The sequence below is a fragment of the Eschrichtius robustus genome, chromosome 20 (genome assembly GCF_028021215.1).
Source record: "Eschrichtius robustus isolate mEscRob2 chromosome 20, mEscRob2.pri, whole genome shotgun sequence".
NCBI classification, from domain to species: Eukaryota; Metazoa; Chordata; class Mammalia; order Artiodactyla; family Eschrichtiidae; genus Eschrichtius; species Eschrichtius robustus.
The window spans coordinates 14,108,832-14,126,897 of NC_090843.1; the positions used below are offsets into that span (position 1 = coordinate 14,108,832).

The 18,066-nt window shown below is 41.1% G+C and overlaps 1 protein-coding gene across 12 annotated transcripts in view; it reads left to right on the forward strand.

The window, feature by feature from the left end:
- Nucleotides 1-18,066, forward strand: part of BPTF (bromodomain PHD finger transcription factor) — a 139,068-nt gene that overhangs the window by 107,902 nt on the left and 13,100 nt on the right. For 8 of the 12 annotated variants that reach the window (XM_068529938.1, XM_068529939.1, XM_068529943.1 and 5 more), the window contains 8 exons: nucleotides 483-700; nucleotides 4,623-4,845; nucleotides 5,574-6,478; nucleotides 8,400-8,482; nucleotides 8,774-8,999; nucleotides 12,887-13,215; nucleotides 16,052-16,225; nucleotides 16,983-17,175. In XM_068529938.1, coding sequence (XP_068386039.1) covers nucleotides 483-700; nucleotides 4,623-4,845; nucleotides 5,574-6,478; nucleotides 8,400-8,482; nucleotides 8,774-8,999; nucleotides 12,887-13,215; nucleotides 16,052-16,225; nucleotides 16,983-17,175 — 2,351 coding nt within the window. The remainder of the gene's footprint in view (nucleotides 1-482; nucleotides 701-4,622; nucleotides 4,846-5,573; nucleotides 6,479-8,399; nucleotides 8,483-8,773; nucleotides 9,000-12,886; nucleotides 13,216-16,051; nucleotides 16,226-16,982; nucleotides 17,176-18,066) is intronic. The other 4 variants (XM_068529944.1, XM_068529948.1, XM_068529949.1 and 1 more) reach the window with 3 other exon arrangements.

Here is an 18,066-nt window from a genome sequence, read left to right on the forward strand (position 1 = left end):
AGTTGCAGATAGCTGTAAGAAAAACTCATTTATAAATATAATTGGCCCAGAATATTCCAGATTCTATATGTTTTGTTTAAAAATCACATGAATTAATTATATATTAGATTATTATCTTTTCATTTACATTCCTAAGGAAAGGCAGCCTAATGGCACATTTTACATAGGCTCTTCCATCTTCCCTATTGTCATTTTGGCTTTAGATTCATAAGAAGGCATTATTATTATTATTATTATTTTTGACTACTGCAGAGAGCAGGAATGGGGGAGTGGTTGTTAGTGAGCTGAGTGAAAACAGCCTCACTGACAACTAGGTGGGTCCTTTGGGTGTGGATATATGACTGAACGCATCAGTCTGTCAGCATCCCGTAAGTCTGTTTGAAAATTGAGAAGAATACATTCATCTGAAGTGTTGAATGACATTTCAATGCAGAGTATTGCTTAGGGCATAGGAGCATTCTAATGTTTTGCTCTTTACATAGGTACTCCTCAACAGGTGGTGACACAGATCATCAGAGGGCAGCCTGTTTCCACTGCGATCTCTGCCCCTAGTACAGTTTCCTCAACACCTGCACAGAAAGGATTAACTTCAGGAGCACCCACTGCAAGTCTACAGTCTTCAACCTCACAGCCCCCTCGCCCCCAACAAGGACAGGTGAAGCTTACCATGGCTCAACTCACCCAGTTAACACAGGGCCACGTAAGTAATGTGACTTCCATTTTAACTTTACAAGTGATCTTACTTAACTCTTGCTGTAAGCTTTAAAACATGTACTTATCTTTGGATGTTTAAAAATGTACTTACTTTTTTAAATGGCTGGTTCCTAGAGTCAAACAAAAATACTTTTTTTTTTTTTTAATAAATTTGTTTTATTTATTTCTTTTTGGCTGTGTTGGTTCTTCGTTGCTGCACGCGGGCTTTCTCTAGTTGTGGCGAGCGGGGGCTACTCTTCATTGAGGTGCATGGGCTTCTCATTGCAGTGGCTTCTCTTGTTGTGGAGCACAGGCTCTAGGTGTGTGGGCTTCAGTAGTTGTGGCACACGGGCTCAGTAGTTGTGGTTCGCGGGCTCTAGGGCGCACGCTCGGTAGTTGTGGTGCACGGGCTTAGTTGCTCCGCAGCATGTGGGATCTTCCGGGACCAGGGCTCGAACCCGTGTCCCCTGCATTGGCAAGCGGATTCTTAACCACTGCACCACTAGGGAAGCCCCCAAAATACTTCTTAAGGGCAGGGTATAATAACCCTCAACTAGGGACTTCCTAGTTGAGGAAGCAACAAAGACCCAATGCAGCAACAAAGACCCAATGCAGCCAAAATAAATAAATAAATAAATTTATTTTAAAAAAAATTAGTTAACCAGTTTGCTTGGGATAAATAAAATTTGAGTACATTAAGCTGTTTTCTTGCCACACTCAATATTATTATCAGTTCTTCCAATAGTAATCAATAGATTGAATGCAGTTCCCATCAAAATCCTGAGAGAGATGTTTTGAAACCTGACAAGCTGATTTTTTAAATTTATATGGAAGTTCAAAGGATCAAGAATAACTGTAACACTTTTGAAGAAAAGGAGGATTTGCCCTATATGGTAGCCTGATAACAAAACTTATTATGGTGTTTCACTAATTAATATAGTCAGGTACAGACACAAGGATAGATAGACCAATAGATACAGAACAGTAGAAAGGGACCCATGTGTATGTGTGGACACTTGTTATATGACATGGCTGGCATTGCCGATAATTGAAAGGACAGACTTTTCAATAAAGGGTCCTGGGTCAGTTGAGTATATATGGCAAACCATGAACTTAGACCACTACCTCACTCATAAACTCAGTTCCAGGAAGATAAAAGTCCTGACTGTGAAAGGTAAAACTATAATACTTTCAGAAGGTAGGAAAGGCTTTCTTTTTTTTTTTTTAAATTTATTTATTTTATTCTTGACTGCGCTGGGTGTTTGTTGCTGCACGTGGGCTTTCTCTAGTTGTGGCGAGCGGGGCCACTCTTTGTTGCGGTGCGCGGGCTTCTCATTGCGGTGGCTTCTCTTGTTGTGGAGCACGGGCTCTAGGCATGCGGGCTTCAGTAGTTGTGGCTCACGGGCTCATTAGTTGTGGCACACGGGCTTAGTTGCTCCGTGGCATGTGAGATGTTCCTGGACCAGGGCTGGAACCCATGTCCCCTGCATTGGCAGGTGGATTCTTAACCACTGCACCACCAGGGAAGCCCAGGAAAGGCTTTCTTAAAGACAGAAAATACTAGCCATAAAGGAAAAGATTTATAAATTCAACAACCTTAGAAATAAGAACTTCAGTTCATCAAACATTATAAAAGAGTGAAAAGAATGAGGGAATGTATAAATACAACCAGCCAAGGACTATTCTGCAGAATACATGAAGAATTACTACTACAAATTAAGAAGGAAAAAAATCCAGATAGCTCAGTAGGAAAAAAGAGCAAACAAACTTGTTGAGAAAAGAGGAAATCTAAACGTCCATAAATCCAAAAAACTGCTGAATTTTGTTAGTAATGAGGGAAATGCATATTAAAACCATGTATCTAAGAGATTGGTTTAAACTAAAATGTCAGACAAAATCAAGAGACGGCAAAGACATGGAGGAGAATGAACTCTCATACACACCTGATAGTAGTATAAATTGGTTTAGCCTCCTTGGAAAACTGTAGACACTATGTAGCAAAGTTGAAGACACATGCCCCACGTCACAGTAGTTCTCCTTCTAGGTGTGTTTCCTGGGGAAGTTCTTGTTCGTCTGAGCACCAGGATGATGGACATGAATATATACAGCAGCGTTGTTCATACGAGTCAAAAACTGGCAACAACCCAAATGTCAATCTGCAGTCAATTAGATAAATAAGTTGCCTTCCTACAACAATGGAAATGAACAAACTACAGCCACATAGAACTACATTGCTGAGCTAAATAAAAAAGCAAGTAACAAACAGAATTACATTATGATCTATTTGCATAAGATTCAGAAACAGGCAAAACTAGCTACATGTGTAGGGTTATGGGCCTGCTGCGTTGCCTACCTGGAAGGGACACCATCTGAATTCTTCCTGAATGGTGCTCCTGAAGTTGTGAGTCTGTGGCCCTTAGAGAGCTATACCTAAGTGGTCACACTATGAAGAACTGCAGTTATTGTAACAGTGAGAGTAGTGCTTACCTCTAGGGCAAAGGAGGGGAATTAAGATCAGAGCAGGTCACATGGGGGCCTTCTTGGATACTGGCAGTGATGACCTGATGATGCTGGTTTTATAGACGTTCACTTTATAATTATTCTTTAAACTATACTTGGTGGTTTATGTAGTTTTGACTGTGCACAGAAATGTTTTAGAAAAGCAACAGTGAATAAGGCAGGGGTCCTCGACCGGTTTGCGGCCTGTTCGGAACCAGGCCACACGGCAGGAGGTGAGCGGTGGGCGAGCGAGCGAAGCTTCATCTGCCGCCCCCCATCACTCCCCATCCCTCGCATTCCCGCCTGAACCATCACCCACCCACCCACCCACCCCCACCCCATCCGTGGAAAAATTGTCTTCCACGGAACCAGTCCCTGGTGCCCAAAAGGTTGGGGACCGCTGTAGTAAGGGACTCCTGAGTAAAGTGCATGGAGGCCTGGAGCTTAGCATCACTGTAGGAACTTTGTAGCATCAGTTTTGGCTGTTGGGAACTTAGGGTGGCTTGTTTTTACGTTTGCTCAGTTTTGGCTGTTGGGAACTTAGGGTGGCTTGTTTTTACGTTTGCTCAGTTTTGGCTGTTGGGAACTTAGGGTGGCTTGTTTTTACGTTTGCTTTCTAATTCTCTACCACGTTCCTGATAGTTGAGGATTAAGAAGTCCTGGACAGAAGAGGCAGTGCAGATGGAGTTTTTAGTTCCTAGTCCCCATTTGGATGACTACTCAGACATTAGTGACCTTCCTCACCTAGCGTTTGCATTCCATGTCTAGAACCCTAAGCTTTCTATACGTTGGCACACACCAACACACTCCATAGGTCATTTGGTACATAGTGAAAAAACTGAAACTAGGAGACCTGGGCTTCTCATTATATCTCACCTTGAACTTGCTCTCTCACTCTGGGTAAGAGACTTGAACTTTCTAACTTGAGTTCCCTAATTGGTAGGAAGATTGTAGTAATATTTTCTCTCCCTAATCCACGAAGTCACAAGTCTATTGTGAGAATTAAATGAGGCATGTCTAAAGTATGTCTAAAGATGCTTTGAAAGTTATAAAATAATATGAATATAAATGAGATGATTTAAAATCAGAATTTTGTGCAGACCTTAGTTATTCACTTCACGCCCTTATTTTATAGATTGGGAAATTTAGATCCAGAGGAGCGATGTTACTTATAGACAGATAACCTGGCTGTCCATTTGGAGAACTCGGACTGGAACTCTGGATTGTTAGTTCATGTTTTTTCCACTAAACAGCATCAATCTTTTAAAATAAATATTCTTATTTTAGCTTATCTGAATTTTTCTTGGTACCATTCCATAGACATTCAAATACATAGGTTCATTATTTTAAAGGATCTGTTCAACATAAAAATGGTATACTTGCAGATCGATGCTTTGAACACTGTTTACATGTTGTGTGTTTTTCCGTAGGGTGGCAATCAAGGTTTGACAGTAGTGATTCAAGGACAAGGCCAAACTACTGGACAATTGCAGTTGATACCTCAAGGGGTGACCATACTTCCCGGTCCAGGACAGCAGCTGATGCAAGCCGCGATGCCAAACGGTACCGTGCAGCGGTTCCTCTTCACCCCACTGGCAACAACGGCCACGGCAACCAGCACCACCACCACCACTGTTTCCACTACAGCAGCAGGTAGAACCTGGGCTTCTCGGAAATGCTGCATGTTAGTGTCACGGGTTGCTGGGTGGCAGAGGGGGCCAGAGGACCGGTATTTATCTTTGGGAGGACGTGCCTCAAGCTGGTGAGTGTCACAGCTGACTGGTCAGCCTCACAAGAGCTTGACCAGATCTCTTGCTCTGACAGCCTCCCTGTCACCACCACCCCCCATTAAAAACTATAGAAAGTGGGGGGTTGGCACAAAATAGTAAAGTATCGTGGTGACTGTGCCCACTCCTAACTCCTCACCAAGCCTGTAGGAGCTGACTGAGTGATGACGTGCTCTCAGGGCAGGTGGGTATTTCCAGCTCATAACCTATGATTGGGAGCTTCAGGACCAGAGCGCTTGGTGAGCCACCTGCTGCAAGCGGCCGTCACTCACTGGCGCCACGCCATAGGAGAGGAATGTGGGCTGGCCTTAGGCTGGGCCAGAGACCTGGCTGATTTCCAGAGACTGTGCCTTGCTTTGGAAGCCAGCCCTCTGGAGACTTAGCAAAATGTGTGGAGGGCAGCCATGAACAGGGCCCTTGTTCCCCAATTTAGGAGAGTCCTGACCTAGGTGTTTCTAGATGGAGCATTTCTAGGGCATCAGTCTTCTGTACTGAAATGCAGAATTCTCACCTTTAGAAGATCCCCTTCAAATTCTCCTTAAACCACAGTCTGATGTTCTAGAGTAAGAAATATTTGGTCTTTCCTTTTCACAGGTACAAGTGAACAAAGACAGAGTAAATTATCGCCCCTGACACAGGTGCAGCCAGCCAAGAGCCTGTCTCCAGCTCAGCCGTCGAGCGTGAGTCCTGCAGAAGCCCAGCCTCAGACTGCTGAGCCCGCACAGCCTTCAACTCAGCCCCAGCCCCCAACCCAACCCCCGTCCCCAGCTCAGCCTGAAGCCCAGACCCAAGCAACTGCTGCCTCCCACGTCCCTCCTGAAGCACAGCCCACCCAAGCCCAGTCCTCCAAACCCCAAGGTGCAGGACAGTGTCAGCCTCAGAGTAATGTCCAAGGACAGTCTCCTGCTCGCGTCCAGAGTCCGCCACAGACTCGAATGCATCCATCAGCTCCATCCCAAGTGTCTCCTGGACAGCAGTCCCAGGGTCAGACTACAGCCTCACAGCCGATTCCAATTCAGCCACACACATCTCTTCAGCCACCTTCCCAGGGCCAGCCACAGTCACAACCCCAGGTACAGTCTTCAACTCAAACTCTTTCATCAGGACAAACGTTAAGCCAAGTTACTGTTTCGTCCCCGTCCCGCCCTCCACTCCAAGTACAGCAGCCTCAGCCCCAAGTCCTGGCTGTGCCGCAGCTGCAGCAAGTCCAGGTTCTCTCCCAGATCCAGTCGCAGGTTGTGGCTCAGATACAGGCTCAGCAAGGTGGTGTGCCCCAGCAGATCAAACTCCAGTTACCCGTTCAGATGCAGCAAAGCAGCCCTGTGCAGACTCACCAGACTCAGAATGTGGTCACAGTACAGGCAGCCAGTGTGCAAGAGCAGTTGCAAAGGGTTCAGCAACTCAGGGACCAGCAGCAAAAGAAGAAGCAGCAGCAGATAGAGATTAAGCGGGAACACACCCTCCAAGCTTCTAATCAAAGTGAAATCATTCAGAAACAGGTAAAGTCACTCAGTAAAAGCAGCATGTTCAGTAGCTTGAATTATTGTGCTGTGCATTAGACTTAGTGTTTGGTTGTGTTAGCTTTCCTTAAATAAGACACAAAAGTCATTGATGCTTCAAGTTAGAAGCAGCACTGGATTGACCAAAACGTACTGAATGACTGTTATGGTTTGGAACTCTTGTTGGATATAAACAGTCAGTGCTTACTGGAAAAACTCCGTGTATTTTGGGAGAACTAAGATGGAAGGAGTGGACTTAGGAAGTTTAAGTCTCATTGATATGAAACCTGAAGGTTTAACTAAGTTTTGAAGCCACTTCAGGCATCGTAGCAATTTCTTTGAAGTTATTTGCAGTTGTCATTCCTTAGTTTGCGCGTAGACTAAGCAAATTTTATAGGCAGATTAAACTCATTTGTGTTTCCAGCCACACCTTTGTAAAAAAAAAGTTTTAAATAGTATTACTCCATAGCATAAATAAAAAGTGGCATTGTGCAGTAGCTTTGTAGTGAAGTAAGGCAATTTAGATGAGTTAGAATTATTCTGCTTGAAACGAAGCCACATGTATAGTGACAGACATCCTCTATAGCCTTGCGGGAGAATGTGCAGCGCTCCGCGCTAGTCAGGAGTTTGTGTGGGTTTCAAGTGTTCCCAAGTCAGGAGAACCCAGTTCCTGGGTCTCCCGTTTACAGTCTGTGAAACCCACTGACCTCCCCTGAGCTAGATCCTCATTAAAACTCTCTCTCTTTCAGCCACACAAGGTTACTGTAATGATTAAATGAGGTCATGTACGTAGAAGCACTTTTTATTTTTTATTGAAATATATTTGACATATAACATTGTATAAATTTAATTTAAGGTATATGTCTTGTTGATTTGATACATTCACATCTTGTAATATGACTGCCATTGTAGCAATAATTAACTCCCCTATCATGTCACATAATTTTCATTTCCTTTTAGTGGTTGGAATCATTAAGATCTAGTCTCTTAGCAACTTTGATGATTGTAATGTCGTTAGAAGTGTTTTAAGCAGCAGAGAGATTTTGAAGATGTGTAGTAATATTCTTAAAAAATTAACATCACATATAATGTGTTAAAATGCATTATTATCCAGCTTTTTAAAAATTAATTAATTTATTTATTTATTTATGGCTGTGTTGGGTCTTCGTTTCTGTGCGAGGGCTTTCTCTAGTTGCGGCGAGCGGGGGCCACTCTTCATCGCGGTGCGCGGGCCTCTCACTATCGCGGCCTCTCTTGTTGCGGAGCACAGGCTCCAGACGCGCAGGCTCAGTAGTTGTGGCGCACGGGCCCAGTTGCTCCGCGGCATGTGGGATCTTCCCAGACCAGGGCTCGAACCCGTGTCCCCTGCATTGGCAGGCAGATTCTCAACCACTGCGCCACCAGGGAAGCCCCTATTATCCAGCTTTTAGCAGTGTATGGTCCATGAACTGAGAATTATTACAATGTCTCTCTTTACCCTAATCTCTGTACAAGGTGGCACGGGGGCGGGGGTGGGGTGGTCTTTAAAATGAATGCCGGGGACGGAGAGCATAATGTTAAAAACATGGTTATTGGAGGATGATAGCTGGGTTAAAATTAGAGCTGTATTAATTTTTAATCTCAAACAAGTTAGTAAGTTTTTTATGTCTCACCATCTCATTTATAAAAGTGTCCCTACCTTTCAGCGTTGTTACGGTGAATAAGCAAGGTAATGTCAGCTGCTTCCCTGGGCCCAGTGCCCAGTACGTGATAAGCACCCGGGCCACACAGTGGCTCTCAGTTTTTTATTTGTATTACGATATAAAAGTCTTAGTTTCTTTGGGAAACACATACATGTGCTCAGATGTCTACTGTTGTTACCTGTGTACCAACTTGTAGTCATTATAAAATACGCATTTTTGGATTTTGTTCCGTCCTGAAGGTGGTGATGAAGCATAATGCTGTGATAGAACATTTAAAACAGAAAAAGACCATGACTCCGGCTGAAAGAGAAGAGAATCAAAGGTAGGGAGAAATGTGTATAACCCATTACACTGGGTCTCACCGTATAGCAGCCTCTTCTCTTTAACACACACACACACACAGGAGTTCTGAGTTTGTATTGTTTTTATCTTGATTGAAGTTTATTAAATGAGAACACTCAGCACTAATAGATGCTCATAACTGGTTCCAGTCGCTCTGAAGCTTCCCAGTCACAGAAAGTTTGTACCAACTGTAAAGACATAGAAAAAACTATGTCTTAAGCCTTTCAGAATGAAACGCCCGGCATTACATAGATTGTGTATTTCTCTCTAGAATGATTGTCTGTAACCAGGTGATGAAGTATATTTTGGATAAGATAGATAAAGAAGAAAAACAGGCAGCAAAAAAACGGAAGCGAGAGGAGAGCGTGGAACAGAAACGTAGCAAACAGAACGCCAGCAAGCTCTCTGCACTGCTGTTCAAGCACAAAGAGCAGCTCAAAGCCGAAATACTGAAAAAGAGAGCGCTGCTGGACAAAGACCTACAAATTGAAGTGCAGGTAAGAAGGCGTTTTCTATCCTCCTGTGTCCAGTGTTTGGCATCGAATTTTATTCTTCTTTTCCCCTTGAAGTTTCGATTAAGCTTAAAATTTGAGCTTATTTTCTAGATTTTACATTTTTGTCCCTAGAGTGAGAAGCAGTGGGACATAATGTCTTTTAAAACACGACAGAGATTTTTGTATCTACATGTATATTGTGATCTCTAAACTAGCCACTCGGAGAGGTTAGTCTTTTGATTAAAACATTCGAGGACCCTCTTGGCAATAGCCCTTATTGTCTGTGACGCAGTCTTGCCAAAAGTTATCAGGAGCCACGTTTCATGAGAAAGGTAGACAGAGAAACTGCAAAATAATGTTGAAAGAAAAATAAAGTGTGCTCATTAAATAAGACCAGATTTCTTCCTTGACTTGTAAATGATCCTGCAGGCACGGCTAATCCTCTGCTTACTTAGGGAATTTGTTGAAAATTGAAAGAAGACATCTATTCATACATATTTCAACAGTTTTTTAAAAGAGAAGTGGCCTATATAAAGCATCCCTAGAAGTGCCTTGTACTTTTTAAGAAGGTGAGAGATGTTAAGAAAACACTGATCATCCTACTAACAAACACTGCACAGAACTCTGAGACATTAGAGATCTTCCCACTGAAGTCAGAAACCAGACGGTAGTGCCCAGAATCAACATTATTGCTTAGCATCTCTAGAAATTCTAGCTAAGGTTAAGCCGAAGAAAGAAAGGAGATAAAATTTGTTATTATGTATGATATGATTATTATATCAAAACCCCAAAGAAAAATTATTAAGATCTAAGAGGGAGTTCAGTAAGGTAGTCACTGCTAGATAAATACTGAGACCACGACCATTGTCCCAGTAAACAAAAATAAGAGCCGGTAATCTTTGATCATCCTCCCTCCAAAGATGACCATTTTAAAATAATTTTAGGATATAGCTTATACATTTTTTTTTTTTTTAGGAACTCCTTTATTTATTTATTTATTTATTTATTTTTGGCTGTGTTGGGTCTTCGTTTCTGTGCGAGGGCTTTCTCTAGTTGCGGCGAGCGGGGGCCACTCTTCATCGCGGTGCGCGGGCCTCTCACTGTCGCGGCCTCTCTTGTTGCGGAGCACAGGCTCCAGACACGCAGGCTCAGTAGTTGTGGCTCACGGGCCCAGTTGCTCCGCGGCATGTGGGATCTTCCCAGACCAGGGCTCGAACCCGTGTCCCCTGCATTGGCAGGCAGATTCTCAACCACTGCGCCACCAGGGAAGCCCCATATTATTTTTAATAAATGTATTCATATATAAACACATTTTAAACAAAATCAGAATCACGCTGGAGACAACATATACTGAACATTTTTTTTTTCTGCACTGTACTTACTATGCAGCCATTTAAAAATGTTAACAACTACCGCAAATATTCTAGTATACAGTCGTGGTGTTGTCTCTGACAGTGTATTGCTTATCTAATGAGGAAGAAAAATTATACTTAAAGAAAACGTTCAGCACTATTTTAACTATAGAATTTATTGCTAAGATGATTTAGTTTGAGGAACAACATTCAAACGTATATGTACTAGCATATTTTAAAAATTATTTTTAATTATAAAGATTTTATTTTTTATTTTCAACATATGTGATTGGTCCTTTATATCTACCTGTTCTTATATCATTTATGCTTGCCTTTTTAAAAAATAGACTTCATTTTTAAGAGCAGTTTTAAATTTACATAAAAATTATGCAGAAAGCAGAGAGTTCTCACATACTACCCCCAACCCCAGTTTCTCCTATTATTAACATCTTGCATTAGGGTGGCATATTTGTACAATTCATAAGCCAGTATTGATACATTATTATTAACTAACTAAAGTCCATAGTTTACATTAAGTTTCACTCTTTGTGTTGTATAGTTCTGTGCATTTGACAAATGCGTGATGTCATATAATCATGTTACATAACAATACAGAATCATATTACAGTATCATACAGAATAGTTTCACTGTCCTAAAAATGTGTTGTCTTCTACCTTTTCCTCCCTCCTCCATCCCCCTCTGCTTGTCTTTTCAGTGTTTCTTACTGATTTTTAATAGAACTTATGCCTTCATTTAACTCTTTGAATATCTCATACATATTATAAAGTTTTTTGTCAGATTGTTCTATAAAACATAAAAATTCACTTGGAGTAAATTCAGATTCGGTTATTGATTTTTGTTGGTTGCTCTTTCTTTTCTTTTTTTTTTTTTTTACATTACATGTTTTTATTGTTCTTCATTTGATTTTGCATTTGGAATTTTAGGTGAGAGGAGTTTTGTTTTTGTTTCCTCCCTCGAGAAGCCTAGTGTAGCACAGCCAGCCTTTAACATCCAGCAGGGAGCCTGCACTTCCCAGTTCTGAATCTGGAGCCCAGGAGGCCTGCAGTTTTAGCCCTGGTCATGGTTTTGTGTTTCCGTTCCGTAGAAACATTTATATCTTATTCAAGCATGGCTGTCTTTTCAGTTTTCTCTTTTTTATATCTTACTACCATGGGAATGTTCTTGAAAAGGTATGTCAAAGTATGTACCTGTCTTGACGATCTTGATTTTCCTAAAATCCATCTCTTTATGTTATAAACACATCATATTATTAGGAAGATGAAACTCAAGATTTACTTTCTTCCCTAGGAAAAAGTTCAGACTTCGTTTTTAAATAGAAGAGGACCGTAGAATTGTCACACAGCATATCTTCTCAGTTATAAGACTATTTAGACTCCAGATAGAGGAAAGAGGTTCATTAAACCAGGATCATTCTGGTTTATTTGTTAGAATTTTTTTGATGTTTAAAAACTTGGTCAAAGCTCTGATTTAATTACACCAAGCTTGTTCATGAATGCCAATCACAGTGATTTTTCTCTAGGGAAATAAAAGTTCTTTTTTTTTTTTTTAAATTTATTTATTATTTATTTTTGGCTGCGTTGGGTCATTGTTGCTGCGCGCGGGCTTTCTCTGGTTGCAGCGAGCAGGGGCTCCTCTTTGTTGCGGTGTGCAGGCTTCTCATTGCAGTGACTTCTCTTGTTGCGGAGCATGGGCTCTAGGTGCATGGGCTTCAGTAGTTGTGGCTCGCGGGCTCTAGAGCACAGGCTCAGTAGTTGTGGCACACGGGCTTAGTTGCTCCGCCGCATGTGGGATCTTCCTGGGTCAGGGCTCGAACCCATGTGTCCTGCATTGGCAGGCGGATTCTTAACCACTGCGCCACCAGGGAAGTCCAAGGGAAATAAAAGTTCTTTCATCATCATTTCTAAGAATAAGTTGTAGCACTAGGTAGCAGAGGTGTGTCTGTAAAATACCTCACATGGGAAAAAGTATTTTAATTTATGCAAAATTTGTATTGAGAAAATAGCTCTCCTCGCAGTCTTAAATTCTAGCCACAGGAGCACAGTAAATGAGGCACATCTGTCTTACTCTGCTCTGGGCTGGTCAGGCCACATCTGGAGTATCATGTCCAGTTCATGTCGAGACTCACTCTAAGGAGACACAAGGAGATTGGCCGGAAGAAAGCAGCCAGCGGGCGAGGACACTTGAAATCATGTCCTGAGTGATGACTGCAATGACCCAGGGCAGGACCCTCCCGTGTGGGAGGGGCCGTTCTTTCTACACACTTGCTCATCTTTCTGTCAGACCTCCTTTGAAGAGAACTAGCAGTTTTCTAGTTGTTGTGTAATCTTCATCTTCTGTTTCTAGTTGTTTTAATTGGGTTTAAGGTGTAGTAAGAACCCTCTTGTTCGGAGTTAGCAAGACTCCCTCACTTTAGAGTGAACTGTGGAGCTACTCAGACAAGGGAGGTGATGTAACGTCCTCTGGCCAGAACGTTACATAAGTCAGTTGATGGTCTTATATTCTTTGATTGACAACAGGAAGAGCTCAAGAGGGACCTGAAAATTAAGAAGGAAAAAGACATGTTGCAGGCCACAGCTGTTGCTGCAACCTCCCCCGCCGCACCACCGGCACCTCCAGCCCCTCCGCCTTCCCCGCCACCTCCGCCCCCGCCGCAGCACTCGGGCCCCCTAGCCACGGCCACGGCCACGGCTACGCTGCCTGTGGCTTCCCAGAAGAGGAAGCGAGAAGAGGAAAGAGACTCAAGCTCCAAGTCGAAGAAGAAGAAAATGATCTCTACTACCTCAAAGGAAACGAAGAAGGACACAAAGCTTTACTGTATTTGTAAAACGCCTTACGATGAATCTAAGTGAGTAGATCTTTTTGAGCTCTAGTTTATTTTCTTAAAAGTTTAGCTCAGTTTCCAGTTTTGAAGAAAATGAGTATATCAGTAGCAATGTAAATAATAGTTAAAAATAAGGATAATAATATTTTATCTGTGGTTTTGCAGCTGATATTTTTAACCTTGACACTAGAATAAAAGTTTGGTTCTTTTTCCACGTGTTCGTGATTCGTGTTTGTCCTTCATCCTATTCTTTTCTGTCAGATAAGCTTTCTGTTGCTCCTTTGCTGTCTCCTCTTCTCTCTGGATCAACTCCAGATCAATTAGTAATGCCGTCTGGAGAAAGGTGTATTACTGTCACCGCCCAAAGTTGAGATCATCTGTTCTGGAATCTTCCCAACCCCACGATTACATCCAATCCTAAAGATGACCTACATACAAATGGTGCAAGGGGCTTTTGAGTTTGAGTGGTTTTGGATTTTTAGCATTTAATTTTAAGTAATTCTATGTTTTTTGTATTAGAATACTGTAACCTAATATTATTTTTGTCAAAGTTCCCACTTTCTTATTGGGGACAAAAGTCAGAAAAATACAAAAAGTGATTCTTTCACTCATTCCTCAAGTACTACACTCAAAAATTTGATAAGCATGGCAGCTGAAAGCTGCTTTTGACAGTTGTAACTTGTATTTGGTGATATATACACGATTTTAGACACAGTAATCCATAAGCATGGTTACACTTTTTTTTTTTCCTATCATTATTATCACTCAACTAGGTATTTAGCTTCCATTTTCAACATTCAAATGCAGGCCAACTTTTTAAAGCCAAAATTAACCACAGTGTTAATTTTACGGTACCCAAAAGTTTATTTGATTGTGCTAAAAAAGTATGATCATTTAGAATTAGGAATGCTTAATGTCTACTGTAAGTGGATGCCTAATCAATTTATAAAATAAAATTGTCTGTTTAATGATGTTTAAGTTGTAACATTGAAGCTGCTTTAGTGGTGCTATTTAAATTACAGTCTGTTTGCAAGTGCTAAATCAAAACTTTTTGTTGGTAGATTTAGCTGTGTGTTGAATCAAACACAGATCAGTGTAGGCATCTTCACTTTTCATTGTCTTACTTTATGAGAAATTAGACATGATATAAAAAGTAGAACCCTATTGATTGATTTTCCCCTTAGTCCAGTACAAGTCCAATACAATTTTTGTAAATTTACTTTCTTTACAAAAGATTTTCTTTCTTTACAAAAAGATCTGCTTATGGAATTTCCTTAAATAACAAGTCGTTTTGGCCTATTTAAAATATTCAGATCATAGAAATTCATTTCACACACAACTTTTTTTTAACACCTAAATTGCATAAAATGCGGCACACGTGTACGTATGCTCATTCTATTGAGATTACCTCATTATTTTGGGGATGGTTCATATTTTTTAGTTTTTCATTATTCACATTTCAGTATACCGACTTCATTCATTCCCTATTCTAGTTGGGAAGAGTTAGTGGTTTTTAAGGAGTATTTTGTGATCTCTTGTTCCAAAGTAGGCTGCTTTGGGAATCTAGTGAGAGTGACTAAAACCTGAAATTCAGGTCCTGAGCTCACTTCCAGAACACACAGCCCACCACCTGGTGAAGGCAGCATACCAAAACGCCCTGAAGGCCTCCACGTGCGGCAGTGAAAATCATGCGGGAGTCATAATTCAAAAGAAAAAAGTTAGTGGCAATAGGATACACCACACAACCATTATTCCTTTGCGTTCAAAAGCAGGTTAGGTGGAAGGACTACTTCGATTCCTGTAGGCGAGTCTGCCAAGAAACACCTTGGTAGAACCAGTGGTATCAGCAAGGCCAGTCTCGTTCCCTGCAATTCACGCTTATTCTTGCCATGACTTTGACAAGGCATTCCTCCAGAGCATTCGTCAACACTTCGATACACTGTATGTTTGTCATAGAGATGCTTTTCACTTTACCATTTGGGATCTTACATGACAAAAGACTTGAGGATTAATTAACTGATTACTACCCACAGTTACACACTCATACGGCCCCATCTTGTAGACCCTCTTGCGGTTTTAGATTAACTGTCCTTACATCACTCTCCACACCGTGTGTCCCTGTTTTTGAATTGAAGTAGTTCCTCACCAGCTAATTAACCTGGCCACTCCACATCGTCACACACATTCTATTAACTGAAAAACTGGCCCATGTCATAGTCTGTTAAAATTAGATTAAATTCCAATATTTACTTAGAAAACTTGGTAGAAACTGAATTACTACATGTACCTTTTTTAGTTTTCTTCTTCATACCATGTTTTGACCATTTATCTTCTACACCTGGCTGACCTCCTGCATGTTCCTTGTAGCATAACTTCTACTTGGTGTTTGCGCTTTGCTTTGTTTTCAAATTTAAATCGTGAGATACATTTTCAAACCTATCTAAGGAATAGCCCTGATTTTGAAATGGCTTCTGTGGCATAGGTTTGACAGATGTAAGTCTTTGATTCTTTGGCTTTGGTTTTTGTGCCTGTTACAGTTTTACACACATTCATTAAGAGGGAGACATTACCATCAGTGTGTTGTTTATTTTTTCAAATTCCAGTGTGTTTTTAAAGACCCACATTTCACTAAACAGTGTATTTGTTGAAATCGATGCAAGCGACTCTATGTCCCCACACTTGATGTAGCATCAGATGCTGTAGTTTGTCAGGGTTAGAATGGTTGGATTCAGGATGTTTAGCTGACTCATTGCAGAAAGTTATCCTGTAAGAACGTGAATCAGGACAGGGAAGACAGACTTACGTACCGTGCAGCTCAAAATGACAATTACATTGTCATTTTCATTGTGAATGCTTTTAGGTTCTATATTGGCTGTGATCTTTGTACTAACTGGTATCATGGAGAATGTGTTGGCATCACAGAAAAGGAGGCTAAGAAAATGGATGTGTACATCTGTAATGATTGTAAACGGGCACAAGAGGGCAACAGTGAGGAATTGTACTGTATCTGCAGAACACCTTATGATGAGTCACAGTGAGTTCTGATAAGAGCATCATATTTAATAATTTAGGAAGCCAAATTGCTCTGACTGGTTACTTATTTGTTTTAAAATAAAAAGCAAGGTATTTTTCTGCATATATTATACACTTACATTACAAATTCTTTTCCAATTTTTTTTCTCTTCTTCCCTCTTTACCTCCCCTTCAAAATTTATGTTGCTTCATAGTGAATGTTTGAGATGCATTGGGGAAAATGTGGTTTAATGGTAGACTTGATTCTTCAATATGTAACATAGAAATTAATGAGATTAAAATAGCCTGACTTGTTTGGACTTTATCAGTGTTTTGAAATGGTGCTTTATTGCAGGTTAGAAAAACACTAATTTGGGTACAAGCTCCGAGACTCTGTTAAACAGCTTTTAGGATTTTGAACTCCCAGTTGGGTGGCCAATATCAGCTTCCCATTTGATATGGTATTAGTTGAAAGATTTTTGTCTTTATTTTGTTTTGAGCTTTAAAGTCAATTAAATGTTTTACATTTTTCTTCATATTGGTTCTCCAATTTTGACAGTGTTCTTAAACCTTTAATGCTTGTTCTTAACATCAGAAATACTAAAGTAACTCATTGGAATGTCAATCTTCAAAAGTATTAAAACAATTATAATACTAAAACTATTTTATATCCCAGGGTTAGAATATTTTCGATGCATGTTTTATTACTTTTTAAAGTAAATTATAAGTAATGTGATCCCATCTGTTTTGAACTCACATTTCCATTTCGGATCTTGCAGATTTTATATTGGCTGTGATCGGTGTCAGAATTGGTACCACGGGCGCTGCGTTGGCATCTTGCAAAGTGAGGCAGAACTCATTGACGAGTATGTCTGTCCACAGTGCCAGTCAACAGAGGATGCCATGACAGTGCTCACGCCGCTAACAGAGAAAGATTATGAGGGTTTGAAGAGGGTGCTGCGTTCTTTACAGGTGAGAAACCACTCTCTGCGCAGCATTTAAAGATGAAATCAACCAGCGTGACCTTGGAAACACGCCTGGGGTTTGACCTTTACAATCTTAGAGCACCTGACTATGTAGTGACTCCCAGCTGAAGTGCTCCACAGACTTCAGTCCTTCCCGTGCCGACGTCGTGAGGTTAACCAGAGCCACGCACTAGCTCATCTGTTGTTTAGCTAATGCTCATGTTTAAAATGACTCATTATTTTTAACCTAAATTTTATTTTTAAAGAAAACTGTCTTACCACCATTGATTGAAAAGCAATTTGATTAAATTCTAGTAAGATACAAATGCTTATCTAAGGCTCTGAGCCAAAGCCTTCCCTCCCTTATTAAAAATAAGAAGGAAGATGGGGGTGGCTTCTAAGATTAGCAAGTATTAGAGATGTATTCCAGACATAGGAGTGCTAGATTGACACTTCCTCCTGTTGTAATCATAATGAGAAGCGTTGAAAGAACTGAAACGAGAACAGTAGTCTCGATATGTGGTTGAATGTTATTTAACATCACCATCACACCTCTGCCACGTCATTAGCCTGCAGAGGTAACCATTCCACACTTGGAACCCATCCCACTCCAGTTTAATAGGTGTGATTGCAGTGCCAACATCGCTCAGCTGGCAGGTCATCGTGAAGGGACCAGGGTACAGATTCCTTGACCCCTAAGCCAGTGCGCCACCATCCCCGCTGCAGGCTAAGGTCCCAGACCTCTCTTTGAGAACCATTATCACAGAGCATGCTTGTCTGAGATAATTTGTGACCACAGCCAAAATCATCTAAGTATAAATAATTTCATCTCTCGAGTTTAAAACTGACTTTTCCAGTTTAAAGGTCGATGGATGCAAGAACTCAAATGGGAAACTTA